General features: G+C 40.3%; 1 protein-coding gene across 1 annotated transcript; it reads left to right on the top strand.

Moving 5' to 3' along the window:
* The first annotated feature begins 299 nt into the window (after nucleotides 1-299).
* On the top strand, nucleotides 300-20,161 carry LOC138610908 (actin filament-associated protein 1-like 2). The gene is made up of 16 exons (XM_069683780.1): nucleotides 300-443; nucleotides 7,941-8,075; nucleotides 8,818-8,895; nucleotides 8,972-9,033; nucleotides 11,062-11,182; nucleotides 11,280-11,500; nucleotides 12,918-13,097; nucleotides 13,233-13,319; nucleotides 14,149-14,218; nucleotides 15,193-15,445; nucleotides 15,527-15,631; nucleotides 15,956-16,073; nucleotides 16,367-16,454; nucleotides 16,852-17,015; nucleotides 17,101-17,211; nucleotides 18,237-20,161. Exons 1-16 carry the CDS (start codon nucleotides 365-367, stop codon nucleotides 18,261-18,263), a joined length of 1,899 nt encoding a protein of 632 aa, XP_069539881.1. The 5' UTR covers nucleotides 300-364; the 3' UTR covers nucleotides 18,264-20,161.
* The last annotated feature ends 246 nt before the right edge of the window (nucleotides 20,162-20,407 follow it).

Genomic DNA, 20,407 nt, shown 5'->3' with positions numbered 1-20,407 from the left:
GAGGCTGGCAGGAAAAAGTCTGCATGAAGTCGGGGTGAAAATTTCTTTAGAGAAACATGTTTGTAATTTAGTTTAAGGTGATAACTAGTTCTGGATATAGTAAAAGTATGTTGATCCAACATGAAGAATACTATAATTCAATAAACATTCAAACATTAGATTGGTTCACATGACGTGTTTGACTCCCTCCCTCCTCAGTCATCATGGCTGTGTTGGTCCGTCCTCCCTCTCCTCCCTCCTGTGTTGATGTCACTCAGAGGCAGGACTTCAGGACTCGACTGTCAGAGCTGAAACTCCTTCACACGGAGCAGAGAGACTTCACCGAGGAGGAAAACTTCAGCCTCTGGTTCTGTCTGTTTCTTTGATGTTTTGGACTCTTCAGCAGAAAAATGAGACTGCAGATAAGAACCAACTGAAACAGGCAGACATGGACAAACAGAAAGGTACTGTGCCCACTTTATTATACATTTATAATACAGATATTTACATGTAGATGATATTACACATGCAACACCACAAGTATAATAACATAGAATTACTGAACTACAAGATTTTAGTAAAGTTTCTGTATATCCTCAAATCTTGTTTACATTTCAGATATCTAAACTAAGGTCACAAGAAACAGTCACAGTACACATAAAATAAATAACATTAAAATAATTAAAAAATAAATGTCTATTGTCTTTAATGAATTGTGATATTCAATTATAAATACATTATTTAATGTTACATTACACATATGAAGCGCTTAAAAAGCCTTTATGAGAGTTTATTGTAAAATGTTACATTTTATACATTTAAACAAATTGTTGTTTTTGTGTAATTTTTCACGTTTTTTGATTTATAATTGAATGCAGGTTGTTTTGTTATCACCTCACTATTGACAAAAGTACTCTAAGGCCCCCCTATTGAGCATTTTTGGAAGTTTATAAACATTTAATAATGTTATTAACACTATAATGAAGTTGTTAGTACATGTAACGTATTTTTAAATGTCTATTCATATAAAGTTTTTGTCAAGAAACACTTATTTTCTTATTATAATTACATCTGTTGTTTATCCAGCAGCCTAATGTCATTATAAACACTTATATCTAGCTACATTTAAGTGTCTTATAATACCATTTATTACAGTTTAATTACAGCTCATAAAGTCTAAGTTGTGGGTATTATACTCTCACAGTTTCTTTATAAAATAATAACTTGCAGTAACGTGTAAGAGTAATGATAAAACATCTAAATCAACTGTAACCAAACCTGTTGATGTCATAGTTCTTCTTTATCACATTGATGGAATGTAAACTAAAGCAGTCGGAAACACCCGCCTGTCCTCCTCCATCCTCCGTCCTCCCCCATCATCATCATCATCATCCTCACTTCCTCCTCCTGCTGCCCTCAGGAGACAGAGCTAATGGACTGTTTGGATTCACACCGGCAATTTAGCATTTTTCTCCGGTTACACACGCTCGGACTATCGCTGTAGCTGGTTTTAGGTTCATGACTTCATGTGGTAGCTTGCCAAACCTCTCACACTCATTCGCTCCAGTTTGGTTTGAAACAGCAACTGAAGATCAATGTTTAACTGCCTACATGCTCGGTGCTTCCTGCTCGGTCTCTCCTGATAACTGTATAAAGTTATTATATAAGTTTAAAACTGTATAGCCTAAAGAGCTTCTGCTGGTTAGTGGTAAGGATCTAGTGGTCTCTTTGGAGGTTTAAGAAGTCTCGTTAGCAGTTCTATTTGTCATTAAGAAGGTTATTCAAAACTTACTACAAAAGGCAGTTGGACTTGGTTGAAGTTCTAGAAGATGTTTGACCCCTCATCCGAAAGGCTTCTTCAGTTAGGTAGAACTTCAGTTCTAGGTACAGACATTACGATGGTTCTTGTCGTGCTATAAGACTTCCTAGGGGTCCTTTGGTCCTTGGTTTGTCTTGTAATGTTTTAAGAAAAAAGTTCTATATCTTTGTTGTAGGGGTCCTTTATGAAGTTCTAGAAGTCTTTCAAGGGTTTTCTGAAGATGTTCTGAGGGTCCATTAGATGGTGAAGGGTCAGTGAAAGGGTCTAGAGGTCACTTCAATGGTCCTTGAAGTCCTTTTGGAGGTTTTAATGTCTTTGAAGAGATTCAAGAGATCTTAAGGTGGTTGTATCTTTAACTTTATTCTAGAGGTTCTAATTGTCCCTGTGGAGGTTCTAGAGTGGCTCTGGGTGGTTCTACGTGTCAGGAATTACTTTGTATAGAACTTTAGGTGGTCGTATTTTTTCTAAAGGAGGTTAAAGTGGTCGGTGACAAGGTTCTATGAGTCATTAGATGTTTATATACGTCTTTATGAGGTTCCAATGTCATTGAGGAGGTTCTGGAGGTCCTTTGGTTCTCTTAAGTTGTTAGGGAGGATAGTCTGAGGTCCTTGGGTGATATAATTGTCTATGTAGGAGGTTCTAATGGTCAGTAAAAAGGTTCCAAAGTTCCTTTGGATGGTTCTAGAAGTTTTAAGGGATTGTCAGGGTGGGCAACAAGGTCCTAGTGGAATGTAGGTGGTTATACAATTATTTAAGGAGGTTCTAATGTAATAACGAAGGGCAAAACGGTGCATATGGTTGTTCTTAAACTCAGAGAGGAGATCTTTAGGTGGTTCCGTTTCTTTAGAAGGTTTTAGTGGCCATTGAGGAGGTTTTGTGGGGGTCTTTTGGGTGGTTATTGAAGTCTAAGGAGGTTCTCGGGTTGTTTCTAGTTTTCAGGAAGAAGGAACTTATGGTCAAATAGTCAACAGCAAGGTTCTATGGGTAATTTAGATGATTATATAAGTATTTTATAAGGTTCTTATTGTCTCTTAAGAAGGTTCTAAGTGACATATAGGTGGTTACAGAGGTCCCTTGGTTGTTTTTATTTGTCATTAAGGATGCCGTAATGGTCTTAATTTAATTCTATTGTTTCTTTAAGAGGTTTGAGTTAAAGAGTCTGAGGGTCCTTTAGCTGGTTCCTGGGGTATTTAAGAGGTTCTAATAGTGAGTTACAAGGTCTTAATAGTCATTAAGGTGCTTATTAAAGTCTTATAGAAAGTGCCAATGTAACTTTGAAGGGTGAAGAGGTGCTTTGGGTTGTTCTTTAAGTCAGTGAGGAGGTTCTAGAGATCTTTAGGTGGATCTATTGTTTCTTAAGGAGATTTTAGTGACCATTGTGGAGGTTCTGCAGGTCCTGTAGGTTGTTTTAAGTCATTTAAGTGGTTCTAATGATCACTGACAACGTGTTAGGTGTAATTAAGGTGGTTGTTGTAGTCTTTTAGTAGGGTCTGATATCATTGAGGAGGTTGAAGTAGTGCTTTTTGTGTTGATATAGGACTGTCTCAGGTAACACTGGTTGGAGTTACTGGAGTTCAAACTCAGGACAGAACTGCTAATGCTAGCCTAAACTGTGATGGCACGAACACTGCTTTTAAAATCTGCTTTCAGCTACTGTACAGAAGATACGAATATGATTGTGTCTCTGTGACTACAGCTCCATGTACACCTTGTAGTGGTAAGGTAGTCAGAGCTTCCAGCTGATTGGAGGATTGCAGCTCAGTCAGTTTAAGAAACAAGCAGCTCAGTAATGTAAATGTTTCTGCTGCCCTGTTTTTCTATTTTTACCAACCAGAGGATGAAAGAGAAACTGATCCACACCCTGCAGCACACACACACACACACACACACACACACACACACAAACATTTTAAACTTTTGCTAAACTTTTGAACCTCAGCAAGTTGCAGGACCAGCTTCATTGGTCAGAGAGTCTGAGGAATGTTTACTGATTTAATGATGTTTTCTCTTCTAAATACAGAAGAGAATCCTCATTAAAACTAAAGCCAGTGTTTTCTGTGGATTTTTCATACTAATAATATATAGTCAATAAACCACATTTCATTAACCTTCATTATAAATGTCTTAAAACATCAAACCTGAACACATAAACCTGAAACTATCAGAATGGACAGATACCGCAGGAACGGTGGAAATAAGCTCCTATAATTCCCAGAGTGTTTTCGTCTGTGTGTGTTCAGCAGCATCAAAGCCAGAGACAGGAAGTAATGTTGATGGTCCGATAAGCTGCGTTCAGGAACACAAACTCTTTATTTCTCAGTGCAGCAGCAGTGTTTAGTGCTGTGAGACCATCTCTGTGTCTCTGAGGTGTTTTCTCTGCAGACAGAGCGTCTTTCTGCTGCCGCCGCCGCCGCCACCGCCGCCACTGCTGCTGTTGTTGTTGTTCATGTGTTCATGTGTTGTGGGTGTGTGTGGGTATGTACAGCTCGGTGTTTAAAACAGCAGCAGGCTGATAAGCAGAGCTGTAGGATCCTTAAAATCAGCAGAGAGAAGATAATCAGGAACGTTTAACCTTCATCTCCCACTCTGCTCAGAGTGTGAATGGACTCACTCTGTCTGTGTGAATGGAGCTCAAACACAATCACCGTCTGTTCTCTGCATTTCTTACATTTCCACTCCTTCTGATGATAATTCTGTTTTGAGATCAGCTCAGTCAGACGGCAGGTTTTAAACAACAACAGAACAACAAAGTCAAAGTTTCAGGGCAGACACTTTTCAACCAATATAACTGTTAATGTTCCTGTGTTACCTCATTCAATATGATATAATATAATAATAATAATCTAATGTTGGAATACATTTAAAGACCAGCTCCAGTCATGTTTTAAAAATACCCTGCTTGAAATAATAAATTGTGTCTGATAAGACTGCAAAATACCTTTAATTACCTTTTAATAATCCTTCCAAGGCATCTCCTCCTTCTCCCTCAGTAAAACTTCCTGAATCTGCATAGGCCCCGCCCACTGTGCACCTTCGAACCGGTTCTGGAATGTTCAGCTTCTCCTTTCATAGAATGACAGCCGAAAACAAAACACGTCTCGGCCATCGTTTAGTGGTAACTTGATGAAACTTAGCGAGCTTGAAAACGTTACTAATTAGTTGTAGTAACGTTAACGTTCAGTCGTGAGTTTGCAAAAATTCTGATGGCAGTTACAGCTGGCTCACGCATCAACGAAGTGGTTTCAATAGGTACGTTATGATATGCATAGCTTCACCCCGTCCATCAACATGATCGGTTCCTTAAGGCCAGCTCAGATCAATGATTTGCAACAAGACTGGATGCAACTGCCAAAGGAATCCCTCAACATCTGATCGTAAACATTCTAAAACTGGGCCGTTCACATCAAAGCAACGCAGCGCACACAGACACAGCTGACTGTCTCCATAGCAACGATGGACTGACATACCCCACTACTTCTGCGTTAATACTATATAACGTTAGAATTAGGTCCAGGTTACATGAATTATCGAGCTGGATTTCTGTTATGTTATAAAAAGAAGTGGATGGCTTAGCCAATGCCAATTTATGCTGTTTCCTGATTGGCTGAAGTGAAGTAGCTACATCATTCAGTTCTGAAACTGCATTTGAAGATTTGACAAGTCAAATCTCTTGCAACTCCGTGCAACGGCTTCAGACGCTCTGCAACTAACCAGTTCTAAAACTGCAACATTCTAAAACTGTTTTGTTTTGTTGCGAATCATTGATCTGAACTGGGCTTTAGACGTTCTGCTGGCCTTTAGGGGGTTCTGGTGGTGTTCTAGCTGATTCTAGTATTACTCTCAGACGTTGTGGGCTTACAGTGGTTTGAGAAGTCCCATAAGAGATTCTAATGGTTATGAAGGAGGTTATAGTGAACATGGTACAATTACCTCATTCATGGTAAACCAGGTTGTGATGGTCTTGGCAGGGGTTCAAAAGTCCCAAACTAGGTTCTAGAGGTTGAAGGGGTCTTAAGGTGGTCCTAGAAGTCCCAAATTAGGTTCTAATAGCCATTCAGGAGGTTTTAGGAGTGCTTTAGGTAGATCCAGTCATGGATGGAGGGGCCCTAAACAAAGGACTTTCAATGCAGTGGTGCTAACACTCCTATAAGAGGTTCTAATGGTCATTAAGGAGGTGTAATGAGCCAAAGAGATAAAACACCTGTGTCTGTAAGGTTTCTCATTGGTCAAAACAACCTACAGACCACTTCCTGTTTCTGAATTTCTGTACAGAGACCTTGAGAATTTAAGATGATGTAACATCACATGTACAGTCTTTACTCTGTGTTACACATTAGCAGCATCCAGCAGCTTATCAGTGTGTATCCTGTCACTGCAGTTAACGTGTGAAGGCCAGAACATCCCAGTATTTGTGATGGGAAACTTTGACCTGAACAGGTGCGGTCACTTTGATGTCCAGATCATTTTGTTCACTCAGTAATAAAATAGTTTACCCAAACTTTTTTATATTAAAACAGACCCCACCATAAAGTTTTAGCACATACACTACCATCCAAAGTGTTTTAATGAAGACCCTTATAATAAACAACAACTAAACATAAGTTACAAACAATTTCTTATGTTGTTAAAAGTTTGTTTTAAATTATTTCACTTTTGTTTACACGATAATAACACGCGACAGTTGCTTACATAACGTACAGACATACTTACAGGCACATGAAACATGAAAAGCCAGTCCAGGAGATGTAAGAGGCTAAACATATTAAACAAGGCTCTCTTCAAAGAACTCAAGTCAAGTAAGAAGAATCCCATTAATAACGAAAAATAAAACAAGGCAGAGCTATGGAGATAACCACTGAAGTGTAAAATATTGGTTAATATTTATGGTAAATGACATGTAAAGAGAGGCCTCTCACTCTGCAGCAGAGACACAGAGTCAGTGTTTAGTCACTGAGCAGAGAAACAAAAGCTTCATTCATGACATGACGCTGACTTCATGACAGCTTCCGTGTTTTATCAACCCGCTGACAACAAACTGGACCCCGATCAGTTTCTGTCAGTGAGACTCATGAAACTCACATGAGGACAGAAACACTGACCTGAAACATTTACTGTTCAAAATGTACTTTGGATTATAAAACGAACAAACATCTTTTTAAACAGCAATATGTGGTCAGAAAAGTCAAAGACATGAATGACTTTTTTTCTGTAAAAAAGTATTACTATTAAGCATGTTAGAATGCTAGCTTTTAAATATGCTAATATTCAACATATTAGCATGCTAGCATGTAAACATCCAAACATGCTAAATTTGAAAACAAAATTCTACCATAGCTGTGTCTCGATCGGGCTGCAGCCTTCGAAGGAGGCGGTCCATGAAGGACGCTCCAATCATAGCCTGCGTAGACCGCCAAACTGAAATGAGACGGTCTGGTCTACCCTTGTGTCACCAAACACCGCTCCTGTCGCCTAGCAACAGGTAGCTGGCGGGCTAACTATCTAGCATAACTAACGTTGAGTTAGTTAACCGCTTATTTTAAAGATAATTTGTTTCAAGAGCCTTTTCGTTTTCTTAAACATGTAACACTTGTTATTTGATTGAGTTGAAACCAAAAACTTTAACATTTTAAAGTATATTCCTCGGATGTTTAAATGTCCGCCATTTCGCTCGTCACCCCCACAGAAGGCCCACCTCTCCATTCATCCAATTTACTTCAATTCAAAATCCAACAATGAGGAAAAAAAAAACGTGAAACATAATAAATGCTACATGCTAGAGTTCACAGTGTTTACATATTAGCATGTTTACAGGACAAGCTTTTCCTCTGCACTTTAGCAAGTCATGTATGTTTTTCAGTGTTATTTTAAGTTTACATTTTTAGCGTTTCCTCTCCATACACAAAGTGAAAGAGCAAATAAAAACTCCTTGTGTCTGTGTGAACAAAGACAATGAGAGGCTTTCATTGAGACAGATAGTGAGTGTGTTATCTCGCATGACTCATCGCTCTGCTGCTCCGTCAACAGTTAAACGATGACTCAGTCAGACTCAGATAAAGTCCTTCTTAATGAGGCTAATAAGTCCGATAAGTGAGGAGTGTGTGGGTAAAGCTGTTCACCTGTCTGTCTGTCTGTCTGTCTTTAGTGCTGGCCAAGCTGATCTGGGACCTGCAGTCCTTCCTGTCTGTTCTGGACTCAGAGAACTTGAGTTACATCGCTCAGGCTCAGAAGAAGTCGATCTCAGAGCTGCTGTCCAAACTGCAAACAAACGACACTCCTGGTAATAATCATACAACTGTTACTAATACTAATTATGTGTCTTCATTTCATTTCATCACTCGTATCTCCAGAGCTGCAAAAGCACAAAACAAACATAGAAACAGGCTTCACTTACGTCATTACTGTGGGCGATGGCAGCATTGCATGTCCTGCCCTGTAACATCGCAGTGACCAGCCTGTTGTTCTGATTTATAGGTCGACACAAAATGATGCCGTTATCACGACAAAACCAGCTTTGATACCTCGAGATAACAAAAAAAATAAGCTGTGATCTGGAAAAAAAGAACTGACATTAACTTATCACAGGAAAACAGAGTATATAAAATGTATGGATGCATGTCCACTTAGGGCTTCCGTAGTTTACAATGTTTGCAGTGAAAGTTTAATTTAGAGATAAAGAGATAAAAGCACTTGAATTGTCAGTTAAACTGTCAGTCAAAGCTGGAAATATTTGAAATTGAAGAGAAAGTTCAAACAGTTTGTGGTTTCACCCATTCTACATTCCTACGACACCCAGCATGCATTGCGCCCCTCCCTCTGAAATATGATATAAGCAGTTTAAATGTCAGATAGGTTTCAGTTGAAGAGTGAGATATAAAAGTGAGAACATGAGATGGTGCTTCAGTTTGAGAGATGACACTAGCTAAACTGTTAGCGTGACTCGTAGCACTGTGAGTACAGTTACAGTGAAGTAACTGTAATAACACTGCTGACACAGGTTGTTGTGTTTATCATGTTTCTAGTGGAAGATGCCGAGTACATGATCATGAGCTGTCCATCATCGTCTTCTAACAACGAGCTGACAGACACACCTGGGACAGGTAACACTGCTGTGGGAGACATTCATATTCTACGCAGGACACAGCATCAACTGAATGTTTCTGTTTGTTTGTCCAGAAGGAGGCGGGTCCTCTGAGCTGGTCTTACAGCAGCACTCACCTGTGTGGCTGAGAAACTCGGTGAGTCATCACACACATTTGTAACATCTCTCACCCAATGCATGCTGGGAAACGCTAGTACTTATGTTAAGCTTCTGAAAGCTTCCTCCACAGCTGCAGAGGAGAATCCTTTATTACAGGAATAAAAACACATGAAGCTAAGTGCTGAATTTCTGCAGTTCAGACCGACTTTCCCTCATTCTCTTTGAACTTGTTTTTTAAGTCTCCTGCACTTCTTGACCTCTGGATGGTTCCCCTCGAGGTTAAAGAAAAGTGGTCGGGAAAGAAAAAAGGGCTTTTTTTTTAGATAACAGGAGGAGGAGGAGGAGGAGGTTTGTGATGTGGGTCAGTAATGACAGACTCCAGTCCTCATGAGGTTTGGGAGGAGACGGCAGGGTTACTGTTTGTGTGTGTGTGTGTGTGTGTGTGTGTGTGTGTGTGTGTGTGTGTGCTGGAGGGAGTGACAGGATATTCAGTGTTTACATATGAGGCCATCTCCCCTCTATCTGTCCTCCTATTGGCTGAGAGCTCTGCAGAGGGAGGAAGTGGTCACTGATGGCGGCAGATTAGCATCTGGCCTACGTGATGGATGGAACCACACACACACACAAACACACACACACACACTGACCTGGTCTCCTGGGAAATTTTGTTCATATGCAACTAATTAAAAAACATGTTACGTTCACAGGCAGCGTTTAGCACCAGTGTACTTCAGAAGTGTGACAGTAAGAGTCTGAAGAACGTGTCCTGTCTACTAATTAAAGTCAGCGCTGACTTTTTCAATATTTCAACATGTTAAATAATCAATTTTACCAAGTAGTACTTTAGTGATGGCAGATGGCTGAACCCAAATAATGGATGTATTAAAAATGCAAGATAAAAGCAAGTAAAAGTGTGTCCTGGTCCGACATCGCTGTGGTAAAGGTTCATTTTGGTTTAGCCACAAAAACAAGTTGATTAGGTGGTTTAGTAAAAGTCTGGGGACCTCGTGTCTTCCATGTCTGCTGGAGATATACTACAGCGTAATTGTTCACATACTTGTCTATGCACTTCGCATTTTACTGGAGGATACCTCTCGAGCAGTGGTTCTCAACTAGTCTAGCATCAGGACCCACCACCACCTCCTTAATGACAAATCACGACACAGCTTTCTGAAATTTTTGCAACATAAACGCAACAGCTGTAGGGCTCATAAAACTTCAGGAAATGTAATATGTAAATGTGACTGTAGCTGGGATTACCCAGTGGATCAGTGGATACGTGGAGTGTGATTAAACTACACTACTACTGCACACGCGGCAGGAAATCCATCTCCTTCAGAATATAAGTGCAGCTACTGTATGTGCGGTTTGTAAACAACAGACATGGAGACACTCGAGGAGGTTAAAGTGATGTTCATTCTGAGATCACAGCAGCTTTTGTGTGTTCGGTGGACAGAACCCACCGTCTGCACCGTCCCCGCTCCGTCCCTCCAACATGTTCCTCCGTGCACGGACGTAACGCTCCCGGACTTGTTTCCATTTAGTTTTGCAGGTTTCCACGTCGACTTCTTAAACAGAACTTATCTGTCTGCAGCTGTTTGACAGGCATGTTTGTCTCTGTGCAGATGTGGATCGTTGCAGACTTGGTCTATCAGCTTGTCTTCAGAACTTTCTGCCCTTGTTGTTCCTGCTGCTGCGTTGACCCTGTCACATCCCCTCTGTCTCTACACTGCCCCTTCCATTGATGTGCAAACTGCATCTCATCTAGGCCTACGCGTAGCGGTAATTTTTTAGGACGTGCACAGCCGACGTTCCAAACTGATGCAGGGGACGTGGGGCAGCCAACATACGCACATGAAGGCGTAGTTAAAAGCACATATATCTCTGGTTACGGTGGTTACGTTTCCTAACCTCACCTCAGTAGCCAAATAAGCTCTAACTTCAGAAAATCCTTGTAGAATTATCCAACGACCTCTAAAAAGATCGCCCTCTGACCTCACCTTGTCCACCTGACCTGTTCGTTGTATTCATGACGAAGACCACTTCCTGTTTCCTGTGATGTCAGATCCAGGGTCCTGTGGTGCCGCCCCTCCCTCCAGGAGGTCTAGGTAGTGGTGATGATGATGATGAAGATACGTACGAGGAAGCCGAACCATATGTAGCTGACACAACCACGTCTAACACTGGTAATTACACACACACACACACACACACACACACACAGAAACATGCTGTAAACACTGATTATAAAAACATATTTAAATGTTTTGGTCCCGCCTTCAGAGAAGGCGGATTCAGACAGCAGTCACTACGAGTCGTATGGGGAGGAAGACGATGATGATGAGGAGCCTGTGAAGGACAGAGCTCACTACATCCAATGGAGTGCCTCCCAGCCCTGCCTAAGACCCGTCCCTGAGTCCCGCCTCTGTGGTTACCTGTGGAGGAGGAAGTGGCTCGGACAGTGGACCAAACAGCTGTTCATCATCAGGAACGACGTGCTGCTGGTGAAGAGCTCCTTTGTTTAGAAATGTAGTAAAATATTGACACTTTGTTATTATTTAAACAACATGAAGAAAATATGAAGTAAATGAAATGTTAACAATTTTACAAATAAATCAATCACAGAGAGAAAGGCAGAGAGCAGTAAAATCAGAAGCAGAAAATTTGATTTGATTTTATCCTAAAAATCACTGCCAGAAACCTGCAGAGAACCTAAAAACTGCAGATTTACTACTCAGATAATAATCTTGAGTTTTTAAACAAAACAATTTTTTACTTAAGCTTTTTTATTTAGCTACAGTCCTAGCTTGCTAGATACAGGTTATTATAGCTGCTGGTCTTTAAAGGAATCCACGATTCAGACTGATGTTCACAATGTTTAATCTTCACAGAAGACTAAAAAACACCGTGAAAACTACAAAACAAACAAGACATTTTCAGACATTTAGCTTGAAATAAATAAAGACAGTAAATTATCAAGTAAGATAACCTTGTGTTCACCTGGTAGAACAACAGAAAAGCACAACAACAGACGGGGTCAACAAGTTGCCGCTTCCACAGGCCGGCTCTGTCTCTCTGGCGCTGCATCTCGTTTACGTGCAGCATGGTCACATGACCAACAACAAAACTTTATTGACCAGGACGATCGCAACAAAGGAAGTTTCCTAATACTGTATAATACCTTTAACGTGACAAAATAACTGAAATACCAGTGAAATTAAATTCTTTAGGACTGCAGCAAAGGTAAGATATTACAATAATCATTAAAGAGGAAAAAGGAAAGTTTAGTAACTTTCGCCGTTGCCATGGCAACGTGTGAGGTCAGCGCAGTGTCCGCTACAGTTATGACTATGTTTACAAATGTTCTTCAAATCTATTAGATTCGGGAAAAAGAACCCAGCAAATTATTCACATGGCGGCCATTTTCCTTATAACAGTCGTACTGCTATGTTCCTAGTTAACATGTCATATATTTGTAGTGAAGCTGATAATTATCATTTCCCTGCTTCCTGATTTATCAGCAACTGAAAAACAACAATGAAAAATGAAAATCTTGAGGGATATCGGGCTAAATTTCAAAATAAGAGAGAATATTTGATAACTTATTAGCTAGCGTTAAACCACAGCTAATGTTAGTATTCAACAACCTCCTAGCTAACATAACCCTTTAATACTTTGATACACGATACAATAGGAAAGGAATGAATGACTGGCTAAAGGTAATGTAAGTTAGCTATTAGTAATGTTAGCTAGGAGCGTTTGGGCTTCCCACTATGAGTGTGATATCAGAGGAAAATGGCCGTCCTTTGAATATGGTTGATTGGATCTGAAAGTGCTGAGTCACTTTTAAGAGCTCAGACCGACCGGCGGACAAAAAGACAAATATCATTGTTGAAATCTTCCTATGTGTGTGTGTGTCAGTGTTATAAGTGTGCTCAGGACCTGCTGCCTCAGCTGGAGTTGAACCTGCGTGGCTGTCAGCTCGTCTACAAGTCAAAGAGCAACAGGAAGATCCAGCACCAGCTCAAACTGGTTCTGCTGGGCTCTGAGACTCTGGTGCTGGGATACAGCAGCTTCCAGCAGGCCGATGAGTGGAGGAGGGTACGCAACACACGACAACACACATTTTACTCACCACTGTATTTCATAATTACTTGTGTGTTGAATAAAGTAATTAAGTAAGCGTGTATAAACAGTATTCATAGGGATTTAACAGGTTCATGTTTGTGTGTACAGGTGATGGAGGAGGTAAGTGCTGAGGCAGAAGTGGAGACTCAGAGCTTCTCGTCTTTGAACAGATCAAGCCAGCTGCTGTCCTGCAGGGTGAGACACACACACACACACACACACACACACACACACACACACATATACATATACATATACATATATATATATACATAGAGGGAGAGAGAGACTTTTTTTTTCTTCTAATGGCCAGCAGGTCTATGAGAAAAGGGTCCTACTTCTCTCTTGATTTGTTCCCTCAGTAAACATTTTCCTAATGAGTTTATGGTCTCAATCTCTAGTTACAAGTCTTCTTCAGGACAGCATGATGTTCATTTAGTAAATTACGCTCCCATTTAGAGTCACAGAGACCAGAAAGCAAGGGAGGATTTGGGGCGGGGCTTCCTGTGATTGACAAGTTGCTTCCAGAAAATGTCTATTTCAATGTTTAGGTGTCCTAAAAGAGTCACCTCTTCTCTTTTTCTATGAGTAAATTACATTTCAAGCTGTTTTTTGTTTTCCTAAATTAGCAGTTGCTGATGCACCTTGCTAACCAAGCTAGTGCTAGCGTTAGCTGATAAATAAGTGTTCGGTAACCCTCATTCCTCTCAAGCTCCACCCTTGCATCCAAAAATGGTAACTTCTGGCTCCAAAAAAAAGGCAAGATGGCTGAACAAAAAAAAAGAAAGTTGAACTTGACGCCTCAAAACGGTAGTCCACAAACTAATTGGTGTAATTATGTGGGCCACTTGCACTTCTTATATCCAGTCAATGGTTTTTACCAACGCTAACCCCAAGTATGTGGGGCCTAGTTGAAATCATACATTCCTTAACCCCTAAAAGCTTCCAGATGGTGTTGAATAAAAGTAAAAACTATGAATAAAGTATCTCAATTTGGTGTTCTGTACATTTTGTGTTTCTTCAGTCCAGTACAGTCCTGACTGAGTCTCAGGAGGAGAAACCTTCAGCTCGCTGCAGCCTCAACAAACAAAAAGGTACTGAAATAATTGAACTGTAACCAGGAGAACATACTGTTCAGCTGCCACTTGTGCTGGGAAATGCAAATAACATGAATTTGAGTTGAATTTTTCCAACCCGAGGGACAAATTAGCATTGAGATCTCCCTGACATCCTAAAGCTGCATCAAAAATAGTCAAACCAAACTCCATTCAAAAAACAAACATTTTAAGGTTGCTTGCTTGTCCATGAATTCAGACAGCAGTACAAATCTTAATCTTTATACTTTGGGTTGATTGCGCTGTATTAAGCCAGATTTCAGCTCACGTGTGACTTGCAAGATACAGTGGAAACTGCCACTCAGCGGAGACAGATGGACAGGCGCTCCACAGCTGAAACAGAATGCCGGTAGTTGGTGTCCATCAGAGAAATCCTGGTACTGATCCTAGCTAACAGCTCATCCATCTGGGCAATGGTCAGCCTCAAGTAGCTGGAAGCAGCAGGAGAGTTCATCCAGACAACAGTTCCTGGAGAAGGAGGGGAAATTAACCGAGCTGAGTTGATGTAATGAACCAAGACCAACTTTCCTGAAAGGAGAATATTCCCAGGTTTTGTTAAATTAATGAAAATAAACACAAATTGTACCACAGTCGAATTCATGCATGGAACACACAGCTAGAAATCTGCTTTGCTTTCAGTCCGAACAAGCAGCTTAAAGCTCCTTAAATTCAACACTTACAAAATTACATCATGTTAGAGAGGACAGGTATCTCCCTCTGTGACCTCGGTGACCTGTATTTCCATTTTATGCCACAACATTTCACAGTGAATGTTGTTGATTTTACTCCACTAAAATGATTTGAACTTTTGTGTAAGAGGTATTTAAACCATTTATAAAAATGTAAAAGAGCAGAGGCCCGAGAATAGAACCCTGAGGTACCCCAAATGGGATTGTACTACTTCTTCTTTTTCTTCTTCTAACCTCTGACCTCTGGTTGCGTTTGATGGACAGGTTTCCTGAGCGTGCTGATGAACTGTCAGTGGCAGAGTTTACTGTGTCAGGTGGAGGCCGGTCTGCTAAACATGTTCGGACAGGAAGAGGAGGAGGAGGAGAAGGAGGAGGGAGGGGAGGTGAAGAGGCAGCGGTCGCCTCAGTACACCGTCCAGCTCAGAGGGTGTGAGGTCAAACCTGGACCCGACACTGACCACTCCTACAGGATCACACTGAGCGTGCTCGGTGACCAGGTGGCTGTGCTGGAGGTGAGGTGATGTGGAAGGAAACAGGAAATTATTCATTTTTAATTATTGAGTCTTATTTTGATGTTTCCATCCTTCGTTCAGGTGAGTAGTTTAGAAGAAAAGGAGCGATGGTTAAAGCTGCTGCAGGACGGAGCTGCCATTCACAGTCGCCATGATAACAACACACAGGAGCACACAGGTGGAGCTCTCAGGTAAGAGACTCTATCAATACCTCCAACTGTTCCTCCAGTCTTTGTATACTTTACTTCTCATACTTTTTTACATTCTTTAACACAAATTTGTGGTGCTTGTACTTTACTTTAATATTTCCATTTTATGCCACTTCAAAATGTCACAATTGTATTTACTCCACTACAATAATTTGAACTTTTGTGTAAGAGGTATTTTAATGATTTATAAAAATGTAAAATAACAGAGGCCTGAGAATAGAACCCTGAGGCACCCCAGATGGGATGGTACTGCTTCTTCTTCTTCATCTTCTTCTTCTGTAGTTATTCTCTCACTTACCTCCTCAGTGGGCTTCAGACTCGAAGGTTTCCCACCTCCAACACCTACATGGAAGACCCCTTCCATATAGGTGGAATAGGCCAAGGCCAGCCCATCTACTCCAACACCTCCATACTGGAGCACATGGTACAAAATCCCTCCTTTGTTCACTGCTGTTTCCAGTCGGGTTCATCACTTTTTATTGTGCCCCGGGAACAATTTGCAGTTTCCGTTGTCTTCTGGGCCACTGGCAGCCTTTTTGTATTTGCTGCATTTTTCAGTTTGCAGCATTTTTGTATTTGCTTGGCGTATTCTAAATGCTATGCATGTGTTGTCAAATTAATGAAGATGTTTTCCTTATTTGCATGTTTGTTGTTTGCATGTCAAATTTTCTGGCATGGTATGTAGGATAACAACGTTCCATGTTTTTCATCTCTCAGCTCAGCAGCTCTCAGGACTCTGTTCGCTGCAGCTCTGTGTCTTCCAGAGAATCAGTGACCTACAGCAACTCCATGTTCACCAGCCACAGTGAGTCTCATCTCAATAATACTTGCTTTACAGAAAACATGAAATCTCAAAGGGTAATTTCCGACGCTTTCACGTATAATGAGCTACAATGCTAATGTTACAAGCCACAGCTTTACTTCTGTTAAATCCTCTCTTAAACTTTCTTTTACAGGAAGGCGTTCATGAATTCTTAATTTATGTTCTGTTTTTATCTGCTTTCCTTTTATCTTAGAAACACAAGTCATTAGTGGGTTTTTTTTATTTTATAATCGAAACAAGTAACGGCATGTGAATGGATTTTGAAAATAATCGTTGCTTTACCTGTGATCAAAACTTCAAAGACTTTCTCCTTATATGTGTTGAATTGTTTTCCAAAAAGCCAAAAACTTGATGAGTAAAGATCGTTTTTGTGTTTCAGGTAGAAAGTCGGCAGACGTTGAGCGAGCCGTTCAGAAGCTGGAGCTGACCGGGAGGAGGACGGTGCAGCTGAGGGCGGGGTCAGAAATCAACCTGGCGTCAGCTGGGAAGCAAAACAAGCGCACATTTAGACAGTCGCTGGCCGTCTGCACTGAGCGCGCTCAGGTAGGAAAACAGGGACAGGTGACTTCCTGGAGATTAACCGAAATAATAACATTTTATATCACTGTAACCTCCTCTGCTGGTCCAGGTGGGTTTCCTGAATCCTCTGCTGCGACGGACGGCCTCGGCTAAAAACTCTCTGAGACGGGCTCCTTCAGCGCTGTTCATCGAACACGGGAAGGTTTTCCAGAGAAGGAAGGTCAGATTAACACGAACTGCTGTCTGCTGCTGATGATGCTTCTATTTACAGCCCATTCAATACAAAGCACACAATGTTAACAGCTAATATGATAATTTTTGTATATCTGACTACACAGTTAGCAGTTTAGCTTGCTAGCATTCCATTTCTAACATATTACATTTCACATATAAGCATTTGCATGGTTAGCTTATCAACATGCTAACATTATTTTAAAGAGCGGCTTGAAAGTTTCAGGCCGGTTTGTAAATGTGGATGTGGTCAGAAGTGCTACTGTGCAGCACCTGAAACCACACCCCCAACTGTGATGTCACAGAGTCCTGGAGTTCACATCTACATCACTGCAGCAAAATGAAAAGTTAAACACGAGAAGTGTTTAAGACCCTCTCCAAAAAAACAAAACAAGTTAGAGGTGCATTTAATACTTTTTAAAGGGGGGGGGGTATTATGCTAATTTCAAGTTTCATATTTCACTCTGTGAAACCTGTGGACTGGTTTAGCATAATCTACAGTTAAAAAATCTCATCATGTTTCACACACTACTGCTCTGTGCAGGCCCTTATACAGCCTCTGCCTGACACGAGAGCTCTGTCCCTTTAAGAAACCCCACCCCTACAAGCCCGCTTTCTTCTGATTGGCCAGCTCTCCGAAGCCTGCTGGGGCTGCACTTTGTGACGTCACAAAGTGCAGCGTGTAGAAAAAACTGTGTAAAAAACTGCGTGAAACCTGGCGTTCACAGCAGCCTGCAGGCTGAGCTGAGGAGCCTGAGGATTACTCCAACATACTTTGACCTACAGATCTGAAACTTCACCCACGTTTAGTCTGAACATCCAACAATGTAAATTATATACAGTATATTTCTTAAAATATGAAACCTTATAATACCCCCACTTTAAGGGTTGAAGGGTTGATTTTTTTACAGAGAAAAAGTTAAATGTCATACTGTGACGAAGAGGCTGCTTAAAGGGATTAATGAATGCAGAAAGCAGCTGCATGTGAACATCATTTGTTTTCTGTTTTCTCAGGAGTGGGAAACCAAAGCTGCAGCTTGACTCCGGCCGTCAGATCATCACATCAGCTGAAGAACTTCATAAAATGCAACGTGGATTTAATTTAATTTAATAAGTGACAAACTATGAGATGTATATTCTAGTCTATAAGTCTGTGTTGGCCTTTCTGACTGCTGAAGACTTTAACATATACAATCAGTGGTTCTAACATAATAGTAATCCAGCCTTTATCCACTGCATAATCTAAACATTTGCCATGTATTGAACCTGAAATAGGAAGTTAGCTTTTGCTTTACAGAGAGCTAAATTATGTTTTACAGTCTACATCAAATATTTAGTTATGTTGGATTAGTTTCAATCACTTTCTGCAACCCGTGACGTGAAATTCTTACCTAAACACGTCACAAGCAGCCTAAAATGTAATCGCTACACAGACTTTATGCACTGAGTGTAAGTGTAAACAAACTTTGGAACATGCCCGTATCGTAGACTGTACGTAAGACGTGGCTGTGGCAACCACGATGTCAGCCATTGTTTTTTAGACTAATGTTTTGAAGCCGTAAGTATGGCATTTCTTCAGCTGAAGAGGAGCAAGGGGTTTAGGTTGTGTTAGCATGTGTAGCAAAGTGATCGTTTGTAATTCAGAACTGCTCATTTTGGCTAGCTTAACGGAGGCATTCAACAAAAGTTACCAAAAAAAGCTGATTTCTGACAGTGTCTTTAAGCGTATTCGAACGCTGAACAACTTGTCACTATGGTAATGACGTCTTAATCATAAGGTAGCCCCGCCCTAAATCCCCCCCTGCTTTCTGGTCTCTGTGACTCTAAATGTGAGCATAATTCACTAAATGAACATCATGCTGTGTTGATGAAGACTTGAAACTAGAGACCGAGACCATAAACTCATAACGAAAATGTTTACTGAGGGAATAAATCATGTGAGAAGTAGGCTCGTTTTTGTGTACACTTCAGTCTGACTACTATGAGCAACCAGTGGAGTCGCCTCCTGGTGGCCATTAGAAAGAATGCAGGTTCAAGTTACTTTCACATTAGCTTCCTTTTTCTGAGCCAGAGGTTTCATCCACTTCTTATATACATCTATGATTTTATTTGCAGACACCTGATTGAATATAAACACTACAGAGCAAAGTTATGTTGGTTTATTTTTCCATTCAGAAACACATACATAAGAGCAGTCACAGTTTCTTTATTAACATTTCTGTTAACCACTAATCTGTTTGTCCAATTAAAGGCTTTAATACGTGTTTTCAATAAGATCCATCACTGTAATATCTTGGTGCTTAAGAATCCAGTGTACTTCCTGTTGTTGTAGCCAATCACTTCCTGCTTTACAACCCATCAGAGAGAAGTGTCTGTGTAGCAAAAGTCTGTACAGGGTGAAAATGTTCAGCAAGGCATTTTGCAGCATCTTTCAGGTGTTTTTCAACATGTACTGTCAACGTTTCAGGATTCCTTGAATTCTGTTAAATTATGATGTTAAACTGTCAGGTAGCACATTTGTTTAATTCTGTTTTCTTTAATCCCACACAGTCTCTTTTATATAATTTATGTTTTTATAACCAGTGATGAAGGAAGCTTTCAGGTACTTCAGCAAAAGTATACCACACTGTGAAAGTCCTCCACTATGAGTTAGAAGTCTTACATTTAAAACCTCTGAGTTGTTGTGAAGAAGAAATGTGTCGTTGCATAAATTTGATTTTAAATGACAGTACAGTGCATAATTTGAGTAAAGGTACTTTTCCACCACTTGTTATACCTGAAACAGTTCTGTATATGTTTTTTTAATCTACACAATGTTATTGTATACAAATGACAACAAATCTTTGATGATTTATGTTTATTAAAATGTCACATTTTTGTATACTTTTTATATTTACTGGATTTTATGATAATCTCAGGAGAACTTTTCTTTGTTGATGTTGGACTAAACACTGTTCTGTGATATATATAAAACATGAATTTTACTTCTTTCTTTGTTTTTTGATTTTACCAGTAAAAGTGTCAAACGCTAATGTGGTCATACAAAGCAATAACAGCATATAATGCCACAGTTATAATAATCTGCTACATGCTAAGTCCTAAAGATGTCTCAAAGTACAAAAGTATTAGCATCAGAATATACTTCAATTATCTTGGAGTAAAAGCACTCATGAGGAAGAAAAAAT

The sequence above is a fragment of the Semicossyphus pulcher genome, unplaced genomic scaffold, assembly GCF_022749685.1.
Source record: "Semicossyphus pulcher isolate SPU_LCO1_2020_fin unplaced genomic scaffold, fSemPul1.0.p SCAF_6, whole genome shotgun sequence".
Taxonomy (NCBI): domain Eukaryota; kingdom Metazoa; phylum Chordata; class Actinopteri; order Labriformes; family Labridae; genus Semicossyphus; species Semicossyphus pulcher.
This window is presented reverse-complemented; position numbering and strand designations above follow the sequence as displayed.

Excerpts from the sequence above, each read along its gene's own strand:
- LOC138610908 (XM_069683780.1), top strand. The coding sequence starts at position 365 with ATGTTTTGGACTCTTCAGCAGAAAAATGAGACTGCAGATAAGAACCAA. Across the intron at positions 13,320-14,148 it reads GCCAGCTGCTGTCCTGCAGG|TCCAGTACAGTCCTGACTGA; the intron begins GTGAGACACACA and ends GTGTTTCTTCAG. Across the intron at positions 17,016-17,100 it reads TCTGCACTGAGCGCGCTCAG|GTGGGTTTCCTGAATCCTCT; the intron begins GTAGGAAAACAG and ends CTGCTGGTCCAG.